General features: G+C 45.4%; 1 protein-coding gene and 1 pseudogene across 4 annotated transcripts in view; both read right to left on the bottom strand.

Moving 5' to 3' along the window:
- RALB (RAS like proto-oncogene B) overlaps positions 1 to 21,977 on the bottom strand; it is a 44,931-nt gene that overhangs the window by 2,155 nt on the left and 20,799 nt on the right. For 2 of the 3 annotated variants that reach the window (XM_032250615.1, XM_032250617.1), the window contains exons 2-4: positions 13,878 to 14,038; positions 6,467 to 6,675; positions 2,929 to 3,106 (exon numbers count right to left, since the gene is read on the bottom strand). In XM_032250615.1, the coding sequence (XP_032106506.1) occupies positions 2,929 to 3,106; positions 6,467 to 6,675; positions 13,878 to 13,991 (501 nt within the window). In that variant the 5' untranslated portion in view covers positions 13,992 to 14,038. Of the gene's footprint in view, positions 1 to 2,928; positions 3,107 to 6,466; positions 6,676 to 13,877; positions 14,039 to 21,202; positions 21,311 to 21,977 lie in introns of those variants that run through there. The other variant, XM_032250616.1, reaches the window with a different exon arrangement.
- Positions 16,086 to 18,611, bottom strand: LOC116531728 (annotated as a pseudogene). The gene has a single exon (XR_004260552.1). The product of XR_004260552.1 is annotated as a glutamine--tRNA ligase pseudogene (transcript).

The following is a 21,977-nucleotide window of genomic DNA, read 5'->3' on the forward strand; positions in this document are numbered from 1 at the left end:
AGAATGCCATGATAAGTCCCTGCTCCTAGGTACGCTTTACACTTCTGCATCTCATTTCATCTTACACAGACCCCACGGTGGGTGGAACCTCATTCTGCATGACAGCTTTCCCAGTGACCTCCACAACAGCAGCCCTGGGGAGGTGGCAGGGTGGGGGGAGGAGGAGGGCATAAAGCATCAACAACGAAAGCTCAGAGGATGAGTGATGTCCTTCTGGCCACCCTATCCCTCCCCACGCACACTCCCCAACCCCTATTCTCAGGAACAGCCACTCCTCCATCCCTTGTGATGTCAGCTGAGAGGAACTTTATCAAAGAACTGACTGAGACTTGTCCTTTGAAGGTCAGTGTGTTATTTAGATACGGATTATCCTTTTGTCACAGTAGTTTGGGTTTTGCCCTCTGCTACCAGCAATCACGCCAGAGGACTGATTATACCCAAGCAGACAAAATATGAATCTTATGAAGAGCCATTTGAGATTTCTCATAGAGAATGATGGAGACTGACAGTAGGCGACTGAGCACAAGCCTTTGTCTTTGGACATTCACACAATACCACAAGCTCCTTCATGGCCACACCTTCTTCCTGGTGAAAAGCAAGACCAGGCCTCTGGAGTGTGGGGCTCCACATGCATTTACCACCAGCTCCAGGCACAAAAAAGCACCCCCAACCTCAGGCCCCAGCTGGATCAGGCTAACCCAAACACCCCTTCCCACCAGCCTCTCTAGAAAGAGCGATGCCCGTGACAGCAACAGTGAACAGCTTCAAATGCTACGGGTTTTCTTTTTTTTTTTTTTCTTTTTCTTTTTTTTTCTGTCCTGACAGCACAAGATGAGAGGAGGGGAATGGAGTGCCTACAACTTAAAATGATGACAAAGATGTTCACGGGCTGATCTTATCACACCTTTCACGTAAATTCTTTACAAATGAACACAATGCTGCCAGTCATAAGTTTCTGCTGGTTCCCGTTTGGCAGGTCAAGCTGGTCCAGCAGACGAGGGGGGAAGACAACACCCCTCCCCACCACAACCAATCCAAGAAACGCGCATCTGCAGTTCCAATTAAAAATGAGGCATATTTCTGGATTTCCTGTGTGGTTTCCACAGCTGGAAAATAATTTGATAAAAATATTTTAAGTAGCACAGGAACATAAGAGCGTAAGCATTGAGAGATGACAACATAAAGAAAAGCTGACAACAGAACGCACGCTTCACATGGCAGATGATAACTAAACGGACTTCGGCTGTAGAATATATATACCCCATATGTATATCTATCCCACATATGTATGTCGCCTGGGATATATGTTTTTATGTACGATACATACAAATAGATGTATATTGCCAAAGTGCATCTAAAGCAAACTCCTTCTAATACCAACATTCTAAATACCAATGTTCTTCTAGCATCATTTCCAGTGAAAATAAAGCTTGGATAAAAATCTCTCCCTTGTCAGATAATGAAGCAAACGGGAATTGTTTCTGCACAAGAAAGAGAAACAGAAGGCGGGGTCTGGGGGATTCAGATGCTGATGCTGCAGAACTAAAAGCAGACGTGTCCACTGTGTGGCTGCCAACGTGCTATGTGCTGAGCTTCTGCAAGCGCACGGATGTGAAGTGAGAGCTAGTGAACGAGGTCAACGCAGAAGGAAAGTCTCATCTTGAAGGCATCGCTTTAAGATTTTAGCTGTGTGGTAACCACCTTGAACCTTAATTTTAAAAAGGCAAAAGGCCTGACAATAGCAAGCCCTGACGGTGGATTTTCAAATTGTCAGCATTCATCATTGTCACTCAAAGTCACCCTTTTATTAGTTTCAGAGATGTGAATGAGAAAGTATGCTGGGATGAGATAAGAGAAAAATAAAAAAGAGAGACCCAGGTGGCGCGCGCCTGTAGTCCCAGCTACTCGAGAGGCTGAGGCAGGAGAATTGCCTGAACCCAGGAGGCGGAGGTTGCGGTGAGCCGAGATCGCGCCATTGCACTCCAGCCTGGGTAACAAGAGTGAAACTCCGTCTCAAAAAAAAAAAAAAAGAGAGACCCAGACAGTTGATTTCTGAGAGGAAATACTATTTAGACACTACACTACAGAGACAGACCACAATGGCTCTGTCAGTGAACAGTAAGGTAAAAAGAACAAATCTAACCAATAACTCAATGAAAGCAAAACCAAGAAGCTCCACGTATCTTTCAAGGGCACCTCCAAGGGAACCTCCTGGAAGCAGCCAGGCCCACCCATCCTGCTCCTGAAGAGCAAGGCTGTGGAAGGTGACAGCACACACACAAGCTAAGGATGTCCATCCTTCCAGCCCAGCCTCCACAAACCAACGGTCTCGTCCCACCATCCTTCCCAGGACCAAACCAACAGTAAGCACACTCAGCCAGGTGTGGTGGCTCACACCTGTAATCCCGGCACTTTGGGAGGCTGAGGCGGGCAGGTCACTTGAGTCCAGGAATTTGAGACCAGCCTGGGCAACATGGTGAAACCCCATCTCCACAAAAAATTACAAAAAATAGCTGGTGTGGTGGTGCACACCTATAGTCCCAGCTACTCGGGAGGCTGGGGTAGGAGGATTGCTTGAGCCCAAGAAGCAGAGGTTGCAGTGAACTGAGATCACACCACACCAGCCTAGTGGCAGAGTAAGACTTTGTCTTAAAAAAAAAAAAAAAACACACACACACACACATTAAGCACACGCTACTCTAATGACGCCTCATGACAAAATAAAAGGTTCTGGGGGGTGTTTGAAATACAGGGTGATATCCTCTCAATGTTTCTCATTGCAATCATGATCATGGCTTAGACATTCAGAGAAATCAGAATCTTTACCTAGTTTTCATAAATGGTTCCCATATAAACAAGCAGGTGGGATGCCTCCATTCTGCTGTTTCTCAAGTGTGTTTCTGAGAAGCACACAGAGTGCATGCCTACCTTGTCCACGTTGGCCCGCGTCTTAGCCGACGTCTCCACGTACTGCACGCCCCACTCTTCGGCTTTACTCCTGGCTTCCTCCACGGGCACCTGCCTCCGCTCCTCTAAGTCAGACTTGTTTCCCACAACGAGCAATGGAATTTTATCTTCTTCAGCCTTCACACGGAGAATCTGTTCCCTAAGGCATTACACCAAGAATACAGCAGCTAAAAAAACTAAAATAAGAACCCAAGTTCTGTGAGCCCGTCTAAAATAAAAGGCTTTCCTAAGGCAGAAGAAAAAAAAATCACTCGATTTAGGGCATGTTTCAAGAAAGCACTCCCTAGAGCCAGTCACGAATGAGACAAGTATTTCCAAGTCTGGTTCTCAGTTTGTCTGCATCAGAACTCCCGGGGACGCTCATTACAAATGCAGGTATCTGGGCCCAGTCTTCCAGAAGTAGGTGTCTGAATAGGAGCCCAGGATTTTGCATCATAACAAGGTCCCCAACTTAAGCACCAAAAAAAGAAAATAAGCTAAGAAACTATCTCCATAAAATCCTTAATTCCCCTGAAAATATGGTACGGTTTCTTTGTGACATAAAAACTATGAAATCCAGTGAATTCTATACAGAAGGTGGCAGCCTATTAGTGGATCACAAAACCAATCTAGTGGGTCACAACCAGCAATTCTCCCCATCTCCTCATCAATGAAATAGAATATTATAGAATAGAGTGGAACAGAACAGAAACATCCAAGGGAATCTCAAGTAAGAAAGGTGAATCCTGTTTTGTTTTGAAACTTCAGTTTGGATTAGATCTACAAGTATACATGACATGTGTGTCATTCTACCCCCAGTTTCTATCCAGACACAGTAATGTTATAGGCCACAGAATTGGGCCAGATATGGTAGGCAGTAATCACATTCCAATACATACCATTTTTCTACTACAAAGTGAAAAAAATGAAATACTACAAGCCCTACGGAAAGTACTTCAAAAGAGTCTTCTATAAAAGTACCATTACCTGTAACACATTAAATTTTATGTCTCCTAAAAATAATCAGCTATCTGAAAGTACTAATCAAAATCAAATATTTAACAAAAATAAATATCCCATTTCCATTATTTTGGTCCAATGAGAACATTTCTACTTTTATATTCCAATACATTCTAAAAAGAGTCCCCTTCGAAAATGTATTTTGCAGAGCTCTGCATTGATTTTTATATGGTGTAAGGTAATATTTCACAGTAATAAAAATATTTTCTAGGTCAGGCATGGTGGCTCACATCTGTAATCCCAGCACTTTGGGAGGCTGAGGCGGGAGGATCACTTAAGCTCAGGAGTTCAAGAGCCTGGGCAACATAGGGAGACCCTGTCTCTACAAAACAAAACAAAACAACAACAACAAAAAGCAACTAAAATTGCCATGTGGTCACTTTAAGTACCAGATATCAAATATTTTAAGACAAAAGGATAAAAAGATGCTCAAAATTGGCTTTGTGTAGCTTTGTTATACCCTACATTTGAACTGGGGTCAAAAAACACAACACATTTAAAAGTTATGTGATCAATACAAACTATGAACAATAAAAACTGATAGTCGTCTGGCTCATTAGTCTTGCAGGGGCACATAAAATTACCTTACTAACAAACATATCGATCCAAAAATGGGAGTACCAAGTTCTGGTCTCTTATGACAAGCCTATTTATCTTAGTTCATAAAATATTTTCCCGGGAATGTTTCAAGTAAGACAGCATATTCACATTTCATTTTATATTGGGGCCTTTCTATTTGGAAGATAATACAGAAATGCTATGTTTTAAAACTAAAACTGCTAACGCATCATGAAGAGACATGATGAGTTTAGCCACAGGGCTCAGATCATTGACCAGCATTCTTCTGTTTGCAATGACATGAGACACCTAAGCAGAATTCAAATCAGAAGAACAAACTTCCCCTTCTCTCTGGTTTCAGGTATTCATCTGTCCTTTTTCTTCTAAGAATCTCTCTTTTCACCTAACAGCCAAAACCCTTTTCCAAGATGAGGGGAGCCCTGCTCCAGCTCTATGAGAATGCCCAAGTACTACCTGTGCATGTGTGGTGACTGAGGAGAGGACAAGCAGCACCTGTGTTTCTGTATTTCTCCATATCCTCTGCAGAGGACTCTCCTGCCCACTTCCCTTCTAAATAAGTCACAGGACAACAGGAAATCAAAAGGCTCAGGACAGGGAAGAAAATAAGAGAGTGTGTGCATCTGTGCTCTTTTACCTTCCAGGAGGCAGAAAAACAAGACTATGCAGAAGCAAACAATTATAAATGCATGGGCTATATTCAATCAGAGCAGCCCCTGGGTAGGTCTGAAATATCTAAAAATTAATAGGACTTCTCATGAGTCATAGTTATCTAACTGATCGCTGCAACACACACACTCTGCTTCCACAAAACTAGGTCTTCAACTCTGAAGCCTGGAGCGATGAAGCATCACTGAGGCACCTCCCTATTACCTTCCACTCGCTCTGCTGGGTGACCTGCACTCAGCCCAGAGACCTCCCTGCCTCAGTGACACTTCCTCATTTTCACCTCTGGTTGACCAACTTACTGTCAGACCAGAACTTGCTAAAAAATGAAAAAAACTGACTGACTTTTGGGTTCTTCTCTTCAGTTCCCCACTAAACTCTAGATCTGCTTCTTAAAAAGTCATCTAGATGGACATGTTTATAAGGAAAATAGATTTTTAAAAATACAATTATGCCGGAGAAGTGGGAAGGGTACGGGTAAAGGCACATTTATAGAGCATAGGAATTACGCCGAAGGTATTTTTAACTGCCATGTTTTCTTTTTTTTTTTTTTCTTCTCTAACACCTTCATGGAGAATAATTGCCACATTATAAAACGAATGATAACAACGGATATTCTACTCACTATGGAAGTACCACGTGTCTACACTGTGACAGAGCCTGGGGACAATGCAGGGTAGCCATGTTCCTGACCATATGAAATTCACAGTCTAATGCATCCTTTCATTTCATTCTCAACTCACAAGTACATTTCCAGAAAAAGAAGTAAGACCCTGACACAAAGTAAACTTGCCCATGGTCAGTGAGTGGTAAGGCCGGAATTCAAACCAAGTCTCCTAACCCTAAAGCCACGTTCTTGCCCCTCCACTATGCCCAAGTCCTTAAGTGGCAGCAAATGGTCATTCTGACTCACATCTTTCACTCTCCGGTCAGCGTTCCGTAACCTAGGACCTAGGAACAAAATTATACGTTCTTGCATATATGGAATAGCTTCATTCTTTTTCAGGGACCATAAGACTCTTAAAATAATTTTACTCAGAAATCACAGATCAGGAAAGCCCAAAGAGATTGCAATCATCGTGGTCTATGACATGCCAAGATTTAGAAAGCCCCAGAAGATTCTTTAGACAGAATTCTTCCTGAGGACAAGCTCAGCCCTCTCCTGGTATGCTCAGCCCCAAATGCCTTACAGGATTAAGACATATGAAAAAAGGCAAAAAGCCTCCTGGGGTCTTTTGCTAGCTCATTTCAAACATACCTGAATTCGGCAGTTGCTGTAAAGGATTCATGTTCTGTGATTGAGAACACAAGAAGAAAGCCTTCACCACTCCGAAAGTAGTTATCTCGAATGGCTGCATAGTCCTCTTGCCCAGCGGTGTCCAGAATGTCTATCTGAACTTCTTCCCCATCAAGAACCACTTTCTTTCTATAACTGTCAGCTTTGGTAGGTTCATAGTCTTCCACAAACTGAGGAAATAAACATTATTGGTAATTAACAAAGTCTTAAAGGGGAATAAATGTGACAAAAAAAAATTCCCTATATGGGCACTTCGTACTATGAACAGGACACTACAGAATAGAAGTAACATTTTATATAACACTTCTGTTCTTTATAGCTCCATTTTGCCATTTTTTGTTTTTAAACAATAGGGGTAGACAACCCAGTTTACAGATGAGGAAACAAGGCACAGAGCAGAACACTTGCAATATTATTGTCAGTGTAAAATTATAATGCAAACACCAGCAAGGGTGAGAAACTGGAGATCTTATTCATAATAACAGAAGTATAAAACTCATCTGAAAAGTAATTTGGCAAGACGTATGATACAGTCTGGCCCTGTGTCCCCACCCAAATCTTATCTTGAATTGTAATCCGAATTATAATCCCCATGTATTGGAGGAGCGACCTTATGGGAGGTGATGAGATCATGGCGGCAGTACCCCCATGCTGTTTTTGTGATAGTGAGTTCTCACAAGACCTGATGGTTTCATAAGGGGCTTTTCCCTCCTTAACTCTGCACTTCTTCCTGCCACCTAGTGAAGAAGGATATGTTTGCTCCCCCTTCTACCATGACTGTAAGTTTCTTGAGGCCTCCCCAGCCCTGCAGAAGAAAAGAGGCTATCAACCTCTTTTCTTTATAAACTACCCAGTCTTGGGTATTTCTTCGCAGCAGCAACAGAACAAACTAACACAGTGTATCAAGGGGCTTGTAGTGGTATGGGTTTTTGAGAAAGAATGAAGTACTGACACACGCTGCTGTAGCGGGGAGATCCCATAAGCACCGAGGCAGGAGCAAAAGGCCTCAGCCTATTTCCATATAAATAATGAAGAAGAAAGTGACTAGAAATATAACCGTAGTAGTTATTAGTTATTCATATGTGATCTTAGTTATGCATAGGTGATCTTAATTCTTTTACTAATGCCTCTCAGGTCGCAAGTGTGAACCTGGGGTGACATTGTGAAATGGATGACACTAGGCAAGATGCTTTAAGCCCTCTGTCAAGCCCACATAAGGGCTGCTGGAGGGCACTTCGGCTGTGCGGCAGTGCCAGTGCTGTGACAGCGCCCGCTGTTCAGCCAGCTAAGGGAGGAGCTGTCCAAAATGGCCGAGACATCTCCTTCCTGGGGAAGTTTGGAGAAAACTCTACTTCTCCAAGCTCTTGTGGTAAGGCCTGATGCTGTCAGGTAGGCCCGCAGACATCCGGGGGCTTAACTGTCTCTATGTGATGCTGTGCTTCAGCGGTCACCTTCCAAGTCTACTCTCATGTCCTGCTTCTGCACCTGGTTCCTTTTTTCTTAGAAAAGATCATCAGTAACAGTAATATAAATCTTAATGTTTTAGTTCTTTCTTGATATATATGGAAAAAGTGCTGATGCATTATGCTCCTTACCTCACTTCGGGTGCTAGAAATTCCTGAGCCCCTACCTGAATGACAGGTGAAGTACTTGACCCTATCACTGCCACGCCCTATCTACCCTGCCCCCAGTCTCCGACCACCAAGACCACGCCCTACCTACCCTGCGCCCAGATTTGCAACTCAATAAAAGTGAGAGCACCCCTGCATTCAGGGCCACTGCTGGTCTCCGCAATCTGGGTAGCAGTGGACCCCTGGGCCCAAAATCTCTTTTCTCTATCTCTGTGTCTGTGTCTTTTACTTCCACAATTTCTCGTCTCCACACCAGCCGGGAGCAGCTCACAGAACCCTGTAGGGCTGGACCCTATCCGCTGCAACACGGAAGAACTTTTCAAAACACACTGAGTGAAAGAAGCTAGACATAAAGGCCACATATTGTATGATTCCATCTATATGAAATGTCCAGAATAGGGAAATCCATAGAAACAGGAAGTGGTTGCCAGAGGCCAAGAGCGGGACGGGGAAGCAGTAATGGGGAATGACTACTAGCATGTAGGCTGGTTTTCTGGAGTGAAAATGATCTAAAATTAGATAACGGTGATGGTTGCACATCTGTATGAATATACAAATAAAAACTATTAGATTATACACTTTAAGCCAGGTGCAGTGGCTCATGCCTGCAATCCCAACAGTTTGGGAGGCCAAGGCGGGCGGATCACCTGAGGTCAGGAATTCCAGACCAGCTTGGCTAACATGGTGAAACCTCATCTCTATTAAAAATACAAAAAATTAGCTGGGCATGGTGGTGGGCGCCTGTAATCCCAGCTACTCAGGAGGCTGAGGCAGGAGAACTGCTTGAACCCAGGAGGCGGACGTTGTAGTAAGCCAAACTCGCGCCATTGCACTCCAGCCTGGGCAACAAGAGCAAAACTCAATCTCAAAACAAAAGTACACTTTAAAAGAGCAAATTTCATCATATGTGCATTACATCTTACTAAGGCTGTGATTTAAAAATTTTTTAACTTAAAAATGGAATTGAAAATGTCAAAGTGAATTTAGGGTTATTTGAGGAATACTATTAAAAAGAGCCTTGTATTGTCAGTTAACAGCTACTCAAAAATAAAAACATGAAGACTTTTTCTTTTTTGAGACGGAGTTTTTGCTCGTTGACCAGGCTAGAGTGCAATGGCGTGATCTCGGCTCACTGCAACCTCTACCCGCTGGGTTCAAGCGATTCTCTTGCCTCAGCCTCCCAAGTAGATGAGATTACAGGCACCTGCCACCGCACCTAGCTAATTTTTGTACTTTTAGTAGAGACAGGGTTTCACCATGTTGGCCAAGCTGTTCTTGAACTCCTGACCTTGTGATCCACCTGCCTCGACCTCTCAAACTGCTGGGATTATAGGCATGAGCCACTGTACCCAGACAAGACATGTTTAGTAGTAGGTTCTCTTAAGTGTGTACTAAAAAATTATCTGCAAATTGAGATGTGAAAACTTGCCTATGCTTTCAGGTGTCCTTCTTTTAACTCATTTCCAAACAGACAAATACATGACCAAACAATCCAAAACACCACTGCCCCCTGAAAGTCTCTGAATTCTACCATAAATTATCTCAACTGTGTATTGCTCAGCTTCCAAGAATAAAGCCAGCCAGAATTCCACTGGCTCCTTTGACACAGAAGTCAGAATGTCCTGCTGTCCCTGTGTACCTCTGTACTCAGGGAAAAGTATGCCAATTACCCTAACATTCCATTACAACCCTGATGTTTACATTGCCCAGCTGGAAATAGAAAATCGCAAAGTCTTCGTATCCATTAGCATGACCTATCCTTATCCCCTACTGGCCTTGCAGAGCTCTGCATGGCTGTTTTAGATGTTCAAGACACATGAATCTAAGACAAACTTCACGCAGACCCCTTCTTTCTAAGCTGACTTTCCTCTAAGCTGGCTTTTCTGGAGACTGAAAGTGTGAAATGGTTGCTGCCAAAGCCTCTCCATCCCCAGCCTTACTCTCCCAGAAAAGGTAAAAATGAGTATGTTAGGCTGAGCATAGGAAGATTAAAATCTGACTGCAGCTACCCTGGAAGCTCCCTCCAATTCTTCTCAAAGTTAGAACTTAGACAATAAAGACTCTGGGACTACGGCTTCTTCTATAATCTAATCTTCATGAAAATTCCAACATATATGCTAAAAAATTTTAAATAAGAATGAAGCATTGTACTATGAACAAAAAATCTGAATGGCCTGGGAGACTTTAGACCAGGGGTGTCCAATCTTTGGGCTTCCTTGGGCCACACTGGAAAAAGAATTGTCTTGGGCCACAAATAAAATACACTAACACTAACGACAGCTGATGAGCTAAAAATATATATATATATCACAAAAAAAGAACCTCAGAATGTTTTAAGAAAGCTTAAATATTTGTGTTGGGCTGCATTCAAAGTCATTCTGGGTCATGGGTTGGACAAGCTTGATTTAGACAGCCGGCATCCCTGAACACAAACTTCAGTTTCCTTTACTGTAAAATCAGGCTTGACTAGATAATCTCTCAGGCAAGAATTACCACACCTGGCCATGTGTCAGAATCGCCAGGAGGGCACCACTGAAACAGTGTCCCAGTTCTCCAACTCCACAAATGTTATTCAGAAGGCTAAAAAAAAAAGAAAAGTCTCCCAGGAAATTCTATACCGTAATCAGCTAGATTTGAGAATTACTGCTCAGGTCTCTTTGAGCTCCAAAATTATGATTCCAGAACCATTTTGTCCAATATAGTAGCCACCAGCCACATTTCAAATGCACAATAGCCACACGTATTGGAGAGTACAGATACAGAACAGTTTCATCATCATGGAAGGTTCTATTAGCACCTTAGAAAATCAATTAGAACTCCTCCCCCAAACACACATCACTTCATTTCTATTCCTTCCTTCCCCCAATTTTATTTTATGATTTCTTCAATAACTGCCACTTTCCAGTTCTCAAATGTTAGCCCATGAGAAAAACAAACTAAGGCCAGGCATAGCTTTCCCTGGTCTCTGTGAAGAGAACAGGAAGAAGAGAAAAAACTCTTGAATCTTGAATCTTCTGCACGCATCTTCCCCTTCTCTTACTACCCACCTGCCAGACACACACACACACCCCCCGAAACCTCCAGACCAGGCTCTCCTAGTCTACTCAGCAGTGCTGAGTAGAACGAATCCTAGTCTCAAAGCAGAGCTAGCTCTGTATCTGAACTTGCTCTTGAAACTGGCATCCCGGGGCCTCTGAATCACTAACATGGTAGGGGAATCTTCTATCCTCGGATCTGCCACGGCTCTGCCTCTAATGCCAACAGTGGCATTATTGATATTTTGTGCTGGTTAATTCTTTGTCGGGGGCTGTCCTGTGTGATGTAGAATGTTTAGCTAAGGACCTGTGTCTAACACCCACAAGGAACAAAATTCTACCCACCACTAGGGAGCCTGGAAAAGGGACCCCAAGCCTCAGAAGAGGTCAGACCCCCGGCTGACACCTTGACTGGGGCGTTGTGGGATCCTGAGCAGGGGACCCAGCTGAGACTCCAATTCTGGACCCATGGAAACTATGGAACGATAAATGTATGTTTCAACCTGCTAAATTTGTGATTATTATACAGTAATAAAACTAATACAAACAGCACCGATATCGCAAAATCCAGCAGAATACCAATATTCTTATTAAACTGCCTGACATACCTCTAGAATACCTTCTACTTTTTTGTTTGCGGTATACTCTTTCTCTCGTCATATGCCAATGATTTTGAAATATTCCTATAGAGAATAAAAAATAATTTAGTCTTTCCTTCAGCATGGTTAATGAAAATTTCTTTTGTATCGACAGTTTAGAAAAGGTTCTTTCAGCTCCACAGCTACGTGACTTTTTTTTTTTTTTACTTGAAGTTCTGGAATACATGTGCAGAAAGTGCAGGTTTGTCGCATAGGTATACATGTGCCGTGGTGGTTTCCTGCACCTATCGACCCATCATCTACGTTTTAACCCATGCATGCATTAGGTATTTGTCCTAATGCTCTCCCTTCCCTTGGTCCCCCACCCGCTGAAAGGACCTGGTATGTGATATTCCCCACCCTGTGTCCATGTGTTCTCATTGTTCAACTCCCACTTACGAGTGAGAATATGAGATGTTTGGTTTTCTGTTCCTGTGTTTGCTGAGAGTAATGGCTTCTAGCTTCATCCATGTCCCTGCAAAGGATATAAACTCATCCTTTTTTATGGCTGCATAGTATTCCATGGTGTGTATGTGCCACATTTTCTTTATCCAGTCTATCACTGATGGGCATTTGGGTTGGCTCCAAGTCTTTGCTGTTGTAAATAGTTCTACAATAAACATACTGTGCATATGACTACATGACATTTCTAGCAATGAAAGTTTTGGGATTCTTGTCAAATTTAGGAAACCTCTATTGAGCTTCACTATAAGAAGCTGTAAGATCTGAAAGACTTTTTCGGCCCCATTTCTAGCTTCTAGCTCTCACACACTTGTGCCTGGTGCCACAGGACACGTTCACATCAGGTTCTGTCCTGGCCCGACACCTCACATCACGATGCTGGCATCAGCACAGTGGGTGGCGGGGGTACTCCTGAGGCCAGCGATAATCATCAAGTGCTGCGTGACTCCAAACACACCAACACATACCACCATCCCCCACCTAACCCACCCCAACTCAGCCTCCCTCAGCTAGAGGCCGAAAATATCACGGCCACTCGAACTGCACCCAGCATAAGAGGAAGCGGGGCAACGGGAAAGTCCAGTGAAAAAAGATAGTGACTTTAATTGGCATGGAGGTGATGGCTTTCTTTCATAAATCTCAAAAAGCCATGTGGCTGCAATGCAGTGAGAGGTCCTGGGGTTTGAGCTCTGCTCTGAACACCCATCCCTTGGTGTTCTTAAATGGTTCCAGGACATTGCCCGCCCCCCATACCAAAAGCTGCATATGCTCAAGTTTCTTACTTAAAATGGCACATTTACATATAACATCCTCCCGTACACTTTAAATCATCTCTAAATTACTTATAAATACATAATATAATGTTAAGGTTATGCAAATAATTGTTACACTGCATGTTTTAATTTGTATTATTTTTATTGTTGTACTGTTATTTTTAACCGCTTTTTTTTCCCCAATATTTTCATTCCACAATGTTTCATCCTACATTGCTTGCATCTGCAGATGTGGAGCCCACAGAAGGCCGAGTATACTAGCAAACAGCTCAAGCAGGGACTTCCGTGGCTCTGGGGATCAAGGCTGTGCTGCCACACTGAACTCAACATTCAACACCAGTCACGTTAGTCACGTTATCCACATTAAGTAGGTGACACAAATTTTGGGCAAGGATAGTGCAAGCTTCACCTTGCCGTAACGGGAGAACTGGAGAGAATCTGATGTCTATCATTTGGGAAAGGATTAAGCTGTATGGCAACTCAGCTCCCCTTTCACTCTCTCCCACGACAGGCAATCACAAAGTTAAATATCTGTGCACAAAGGCTCCTCTCTCCTCCCCTGCTTTTGTGAGAAAGCAGGCTTGCAGTGTAACAATAGCATCGGTGCAAGCAGAGATCTCTCACATCCCTACTGGAGTTGAAATTATTCACCGAGAATCAGCAATCCAGATCTTACGTGATCAGACCTTCCTAGGAAGCTATCCAGACGCCACCTCAACACAGACTTGCTACATGAACCCCTGTGCATGTAAGGACCGGCACAGAAACAGTGGGAACAGGGGCACTGCTAGGGCAATGGCATCGGAAGGGGGTCGGTGCCTAGCAGGGCTTACCTCATCATACATGAACTGAAGCGTCAGGGCCGACTTGCCAACGCCTCCGCTGCCAACCATGATCACCTTGTGGAGGGCCAAGGAGCTCTGGCCCTTACTCTTGTTGGCAGCCATCCTGCTGGTCTTCTGAGGCTGTGACAGACAGACGACCCAGTGAAGAGCTGCCGATGACAAAGATAAACACTTAGAGGCAATTTGCTTTCAACCCAGCTGAAACCAAATGTCATCCACGTCCTCCAGAAAAGCCTAGCTAACTCAGACATTCCAACAAGAAAGTAATCCTTCCAGGCTCAGGGCAGAGATCGAAGCCCTCCAACAACTCTGGAAGTCACTTATCCCAGCAGAGCAGGGGCGAAGCCAAGACCACAGGGAGAAACAGGAGTGCACACCTCACACCTGCATCGTTGGGCAGGGTGAGGAGGACACCCAGTCACCAAAAATCATCAGACCCTCGGCAGGGCGTCACTGAGTCAGAGGGCAAGCTGCCCCTAGCCCATTTCCTACCTCTCTGCCCGGACCTCAGCTGCAGCGGAGAACAGCTCAGGACCTCAATCCCCATTACTTTCACTCCTCGCTTTGCCCTCGCACCCTCTACCCCACAATGCACACAGACTCACAACACACATGCTCTCACATTCACACTCACACACGCTCACTCATACTCGCACATGCTCACATTCACACACACACACTCTCACACGCTCTCACGTTCACACACGTTCACATACGCTCACATACACTCACATTCACTCGCACATGCTGCGGTGAGCAATGCAGTTCCTCCCAAGACCATAGAGGAATGTGGAGTGATTCTGATGGTGGGACTACCTGGATCTGGAAAGACTCAGTAGGCACTGAAATACACAAAAGAAAACCCTGAGAAAAGATAGTGTCCTGGGAGCTGAGACTCTGCTCAACCAAATGAGGATGAAGGGGCTCGAGGAGCCAGAGGTAGACCCCAAAAGCTGAGACCTTTTAGTTCAGCAAGCCTCCCAGTGCCTTAGTAAGCTGGTCCAGATTGCCTCCCAGAAAAAGCGGAACTTTATTCTTGATCAGTGTAATATGTACACTTCTGGCCAACGGCGGAAGCTATTGCTGTTCAAGACCTTCTCTCAGAAAGTGGTGGTGGCTGTCCCTAATGAGGAAGACTGGAAGAAGAGGCTGGAGTTGAGAAAGGACGTAGAGGGAGATGCTGTGCCTGAATCTATAATGCTGGAGATGAAAGCGAAATTCTCTTTGCCTGAAAAATGCGACTATATGGATGAGACGACATATGGGGAGCTGGAGGAGGAGGAAGCTCAGCCCATCGCCACTGAGTACAAGGAGGAGGCACGGAAGCTACTGCCTCCCTCTGAGAAGTGGACAAACCGCCGAGACAAGCGTAACAGGCACAACCAGCAGAACCGAAGTCCGGGCCAAGGCTATGTGGGCGGGCAGTGCCAAGGCCACGACAACCAGGCCTACGGGCAGCAGTACTGGGGGCAGCCTGGAAACAGAGGAGGTTACCGTAATTTCTATGATCAAGACAGGGGAGACTATGATCGACTTTGCGGGCGAGATTATGAGTACAACAGATAGAGACTATTACAGACAATACAATTGGGATTGGCAGAGTTACTACTACCGCCACCCCAGGACGGACACCAAAACTACAGGAACTACTACAGTTACCAAGGGTACTGGTGAACCCCCTGCCATGGTCACCTCTGAACCTCTGGGGGTGCCAGGCACCTCCCCAAAATACAACCAAGGAAAACAGGGGTTGTCCGGGTCAGGCTGAGCTGTCAGGGAGGGGGTGGGGGAGGGTGCTCAAGCAGGGGTTGGGGGGGGAGGTGGAAACAAACTACAAAACTGTACATTTTTTAAAGTTTGTTGAAAAGAATATTGTCTTATTCTACAACACATTTCAAACCTAGTTAGATTTGTAATCAAAAACATTTGCACAGAAAGCAACACTTAGAGCTACCTGTTCTCTTGTGTAGTCAGACAGGAAGAGAACTGAAAATGGTGCCCTTCTAATACTCTGAGGCGGCTGGACTGGCAGCCAAGTAAAGGAGAGCGATGAGGTGGTGTGGGGAGGGTGGGGAGGGAGGGCGAGGGTGCTCTCCACAGCAGGTCAGAGCAGGCAGGAGTGGGCACAGAGGGAGAGCATGTGACTGGGACAGGGAAAATAAATGATTGGCCCTTATCAAAAAAGAGCCATTTTTTAAAATTTAGCTGTTCTTTATTAACATGGAATTTGGGGTGGTGAGGGTAGCCCCAACCTCCAGGAAGATAAGCTAGGTTCACAGTGCTTCCAGCTCACACCTTTCCCGGGTCTTCCTTCAGTGTCACAGTTCGGTTAAAAACAAGCTTTCCCTGATGGCTGTCTGGATCCACAGAGAAGTACCCAAGACGTTCACACTGGAACTTGTCAAAGGGTTTTGCCAGGGCCACAGAGCAGTCCACTGATGCTGCCTCTACCACACATAGTGATGCCAGGTTCAGGCCACTTAAGAATCCACCAGGCACCTCAGTAGGATCTTCAGGGTTCTTGTGCTGGAATAGTCGCTCATAGAGGCGAACCGCGCACATCAAAGGCTGTGACACCCAGTGAATAAAGGTCTTCGGCTTCTCTCCAGCATCTGCCCTTCTGTAGGTCACCTCCAGACTCTCTACACAACCACTGGGGCCCTTGACAACATGCTGCAGCTCAATGACGTAGTCTGTATGCCTCAGGCACACAGGCTGGCCCCAAGCCAGGTGCTTAAAGCCTGGCTCTGGTTCCTCCTTGAAGTCAGTCCTCTCAATGAACACAATGGGTGCAAAGGGAACTGGATGGAAGACTTTGGTCTCATCAGCTGGGAAGTTGGGCACCTGGATGTCCATGACTTAGCAGCGGGAAAGTTGGTGATGATGACGCATAGTGACTCCAGCACAGCCACGGCTCATGGGGCTGTGTCATTCAGCACATCACACGCACGGGCTTCTAGAAGATGTGGCTCCATTGTGGTCTGTGCCACTGTCACTCCCACCCGGGCACAGAAGTTGTTGATAGCCTCAGGTGGGAAGCCCCGCTGTCACACGGCCATGAGTGTAAAGAGCCGTGGGTCATCCCAGACCCGCACGGCACCAGTTGCTATAAGCCGGAGGACCTTCCTCTTAGAGACAGCAGCGTAGTGCAGGTTGAGGCGGCCACGCTCGCACTAAACATGGCAACAGACATCCAGTGCATTGCAAAACCAGAAGTAGGAAGAGAGTCAGGCCTGCAATTCCTTGGTGCAGAGGGAGTGAGTGAGTGATGTGGTCAATGGAGTCACCGAGGCAGGTGTGTAGTCGTAGGTGAGATAGATGCACCATTTGTCCCCTGTGCAGTGGTGTGGTGTATACATGACTCGATGGGCTACAGGGTCCAACTTCCATCCTCCATCACCAGCTTCACCTACAGTGTGGCCTCACCCTCTGAAAACTTGCCTTGTGCACTGCCTCAAAGAGCAGCAGTCACTCCTCCATGGGACAGTCTCTCCAGGGTGAGGGCAGAAGATTATGGCCTTTGAGCTCCTCCCTTCACTGGTGGTACACAAAAGCCAGAACCCTGTGGATGAGCTCCACAGCCCAGGCATATAGCTGGTCAAAATAGTCACAAGGATATGTCACTTTGTAAGATGTGTAGCCCAGCCAGGACTCCATGTCATAGATGGCAGTGGAGAACTTTGCTTCCTCCTTCTTGGGTTTGGTGTCATCAAAGCGCAGAAAACAGATGCCATTGTTGGCCTTAGCATAGCCAAAGTTGAAATTGATGGCTTTGGCATGTCCAATATGCAGGATTCCATTGGGTTCTGGTGGGCACTGGGTACGTACCTGCCCACCAGTAATCTCCAGGTGCTGCTTTAGTAGATTCATGGTGTGTGGAGTGATCACATAGCCTGGGGTCTTGTAGTTCTCACCCGGCTTGTGGAACTTAAGGGCCTTCCCTGGGAGCTGCTCCATCAGAGACAGGGTCTGGTCAGCAGTCTCGCCATTCTCTATCACATCTTTTGCTGTCCTCCAATCTGTTTCTTCCAGCTGAGCTTTTGCCACCTTGGGCTTCTTCTCCAGATCAGCCTCCATCTTGGGGCCCAGAAGGTGGAGGACCTGCATGTCCACTTCGTTCTTGATCATTTTGCCATCTGCCCTCTTGAGCACAGCCCAAGCCTCTCCCATCAGCAGCGCCATGTTGAAAGGGTAACGTTCCACCAGGAGTTGGGGCCAGTGCCTGTTAATGGCAGCCTCCACAGCCTCCTCAATCTGCTCTGGGGTCACACTGACACCCACACCACATTCCTGCTCAAAGTCCGCAGTGTCAATGGGGTCCAAGGGGTGATTCCACACACACTCGAGGGCAGCGCTCAGCTGGGGCTCAGTGTGGATCTTCTTACTGGCTATGTAGCTTACAAGGAAGGAGAGATATCGGGTACCCCTGAGTCGGGAGGCCAAGCCATATAACAGGGTCCTAGTAGCCTTGTCAGTGGCGAAGCCCAGGGTCTGCTGAGCCTTGGTAGCGACCTCGCACAGCTGCGGGCTCAGAGCCTCGTTCTTGAGCGTCTCGTGGGCCTTCTGCTGGCTGAAGCCGAGGCCAGTGAAGAGTGACAGGGAGTCCAGAGCCGCCATTGCAGAGACATCAGAGGAACTGAAATGCTCACATTCACACACGCTGACATTCACACACACATTCATCCACATACACGCTGTCACATTCACTCACACACTGACATTCACTCACATTCTCTCACATTCACACATTCTCTCACATTCACTCACACACTCAATTCACTCACACACTCACATTCTCTCACATTCACACACGTTCTCACATTCACTCACACAGTCATACACTCATTCACTTACACACTCACATTCTCTCACATTCACACATGCTCTCACATTCACTCACACACTCATTCACTCACATTCTCTCACATTCACACATGCTCTCACATTCACTCACTCACATTCTCTCACATTCACACATGCTCTCACACACACTCATTCACTCATTCTCTCACATTCACACACGCTCTCACATTCACATTCACTCGCACACTCATTCACTCACATTCTCTCACATTCACACATGCTCTCACATTCACTCACACACTCATTCACTTTCTCTCACATTCACTCACTCATTCACTCACTCATTCACTCACACACTCACACACTCACATTCTCACATTCACACGCGCTCTCACATTCACACATTCTCTCACATTCACACATGCTCTCACATTCACTCACACTCATTTACTCACACACTCACATTCTCTCACATTCACATATGCTCTCACATTCACACATGCTCTCACATTCACTCATTCACTCACACACTTATATTCTGACATTCACACATGCTTACATTCAAACACACGCTCATTCTCACACATGCACACTCACACTCCACACATGCTCACACATATTCTCACACACTATCACGTTTTCACACACTATCACACTCATTCTCACACGCTCACATGTTCTCATTCACACACATTCTCACATTCACAAACTTGCTCTCACACACACACACTATCACATGCTCACTATCACATGTTCTAACACATGCTCATGCATGGTCATACATGCTCACATTCACACACAAGTTCTCACACACTATCACATGCTCACACACACTCACACTTTCACAACATATGTTCACCATGCTCTCAAAATGCTCACAACACGCACTCTCACAAACTTGTGCTCTCATATGTACGCTCACAAGCTTACATGCTCTCACAACACACGCACTTGCACTCACACTCTCCATACACCATCACACTCACATGTGCTCTCACACACTCACACACATGTACATGCTCACACAATGCTCTCACGTGCTCTAAACATACATGTTCATATGCTCACACTACACATATGCTCTAACATACATGCACACATGATCACACTCACATGCTCTAACACATGTCCACATGCTCACACCACTCAAATGCTCTAACACACATACATGTCCATATGCTCACACTACACATATGCTCTAACATACATGCACACATGATCACACTCATGCTCACACCACTCTCACATGCTCTAACACACATACATGTTCACACAAAACACACATGCTCCCATGCACTCTTATGCTCTCATACACACATATTCTCTCACATACTCACATAGCCTCACACATCCCTCTGATGAATTAAAGAAGTGAGTTCAAGAATAAATATCTCCTCATGACACATAACTGAGTTAAAAGGAGAAATCAATTATTTACTCAGGTTTAAAATAATTAAAAGGAGTTAAACTTTTCTAAAATTGTCTAACAATCTATATCAAAATCAGTTTGCCTTCATCAGAAGGAAGATAAAATGGGCAGAGCAACTGCAGCACTGTGGGACGACAAAGCATCCCAAGTAAGTATATTTAACAGGGTCCTGGAATCTACTGGAACCCAAGTGCCAATCTTTATTTTAGCCAATTTATACGGAAAAATCGATTTCACACACACCGCAACACAAGGAGAAAGGGCAGGGCTCAGCACCTGGCGGGCCGGACTCTGGTTCTGCCATTTGTGAGCTGTGTGACCCTAGAACTAGTTCAATTTCTCCAAGTCAGTTTTCTTATGTGCATAAAACAAACCACCACCTACCTTGCAGGAACATTCTAAGGACTAAATGGGATAACACATGGGAAAGACCAAAGCATAGCACCCAGCACACAGTAGGAATGAACCAATGTTGGTTTCCTTCCCATCTAAGAGTGATACAGGAGGTAGAAACTACTCTTCTTCTTCCTTTTTTTTTTTTTTTTTTTCAGACAGAGTCTCACTCTATCGCCCAGGCTGGAGTGCAGTGGTGCAATCTCAGCTCACTGCAACCTCCACCTCCCAGATACAAGTGATTCTCCTGCCTCAGCCTCCTGAGCAGCTGGGATTACAGGCACGCACCACCCTGCCTGCCTAATTTTTGTATTTTTAGTAGAGATGGGGTTTTACCATGTTGGCCAGGCTGGTCTCAAACTCCTGACCTCAGGTGATCCTCCTGCTCGGCCTCCCAAAGTGCTGGGACTACAGGCATGAGCCACTGCCTGGCCAGAACTTCCCTTCTAACAAAAGGCTGCCCAAGAAATCCCTTATTTTCTACACAGAGCAGCCTGGAAGATCAGACTGCAAACACAGATAAGGAAGCTGGAAGCTTGAACAGCTACAATGCAGCAGCTGCACTGATAGAAGCGCTACCTGGAGCCAGGCATGTCCACCATGGGGGTTCCACCTCCCCCTTTTTTAGCACATGCACAACAGGAAAGAAGAAATAAGTAACATGGAGTAGCTCAGACTGAGGACCCGCCTGCATAATAAGACTGTGGTGGGGGCTGCCTTATGCAGACGGCATACTTGGTCCTAACAGGTTTTCCATACCCTGTGTAGATCAGACACTGCCTCCCCACAAACTCATCTATTAAAAAAAAAAACCCTACATTTCACTGCAACCCTTTTTCTGGGACCCCTCTCTGTTGCAGACAACTGTTCTCCTTCTTTCTCCTATTCAAGTTCTGCTCTAAACCTCACACTTGGTGTTGTCTGCATCCTTGATTTCCTTGGTTTCCAAGAACTCTGGGTGTCACCCCAGAAAATGAGGCTGCTTTAAGACATGCGGACTCCTATTTCCATTACTCTGACCAGATAGCCTGAAAACATCCCCACTGGAAAAAGAGACACACACAACACACACATACATCATCAGGTGAAATAAAGCAAAATCATTTTAAATCAGTGGTTCCCGTTCTTAGCTACACAAGAGAATCATGCAGGGAGCTTCAGAAACATCCTACGTCTGGGTCCCACCCTAGATTCTGAAAGAATTGGTCTGAGAAGCACCTGGGCATGGGAAATGCTAAAAGATTCCCAGGTGATCCTCATGAGCAGCTAAGACTTAGAATTACTCTGAAATGCACAGCTGAGCTCAAAAGAAAGCAAGAATCCCCAAACAGGAGAGAATCAGAGCAGTAAGAGCAGCAGTTCCTGAAGTTTTGGATGGTTGCTGTTCTTGGTAATTTAGGATTTAATGTGCAAGTGTGTGCGCCTGCACACATTCACGTGGCAGGTAGACCAGACACACAAGG

The sequence above is a fragment of the Sapajus apella genome, unplaced genomic scaffold (genome assembly GCF_009761245.1).
Source record: "Sapajus apella isolate SASKATOON/1434 unplaced genomic scaffold, GSC_monkey_1.0 scaffold72, whole genome shotgun sequence".
Taxonomy (NCBI): Eukaryota; Metazoa; Chordata; class Mammalia; order Primates; family Cebidae; genus Sapajus; species Sapajus apella.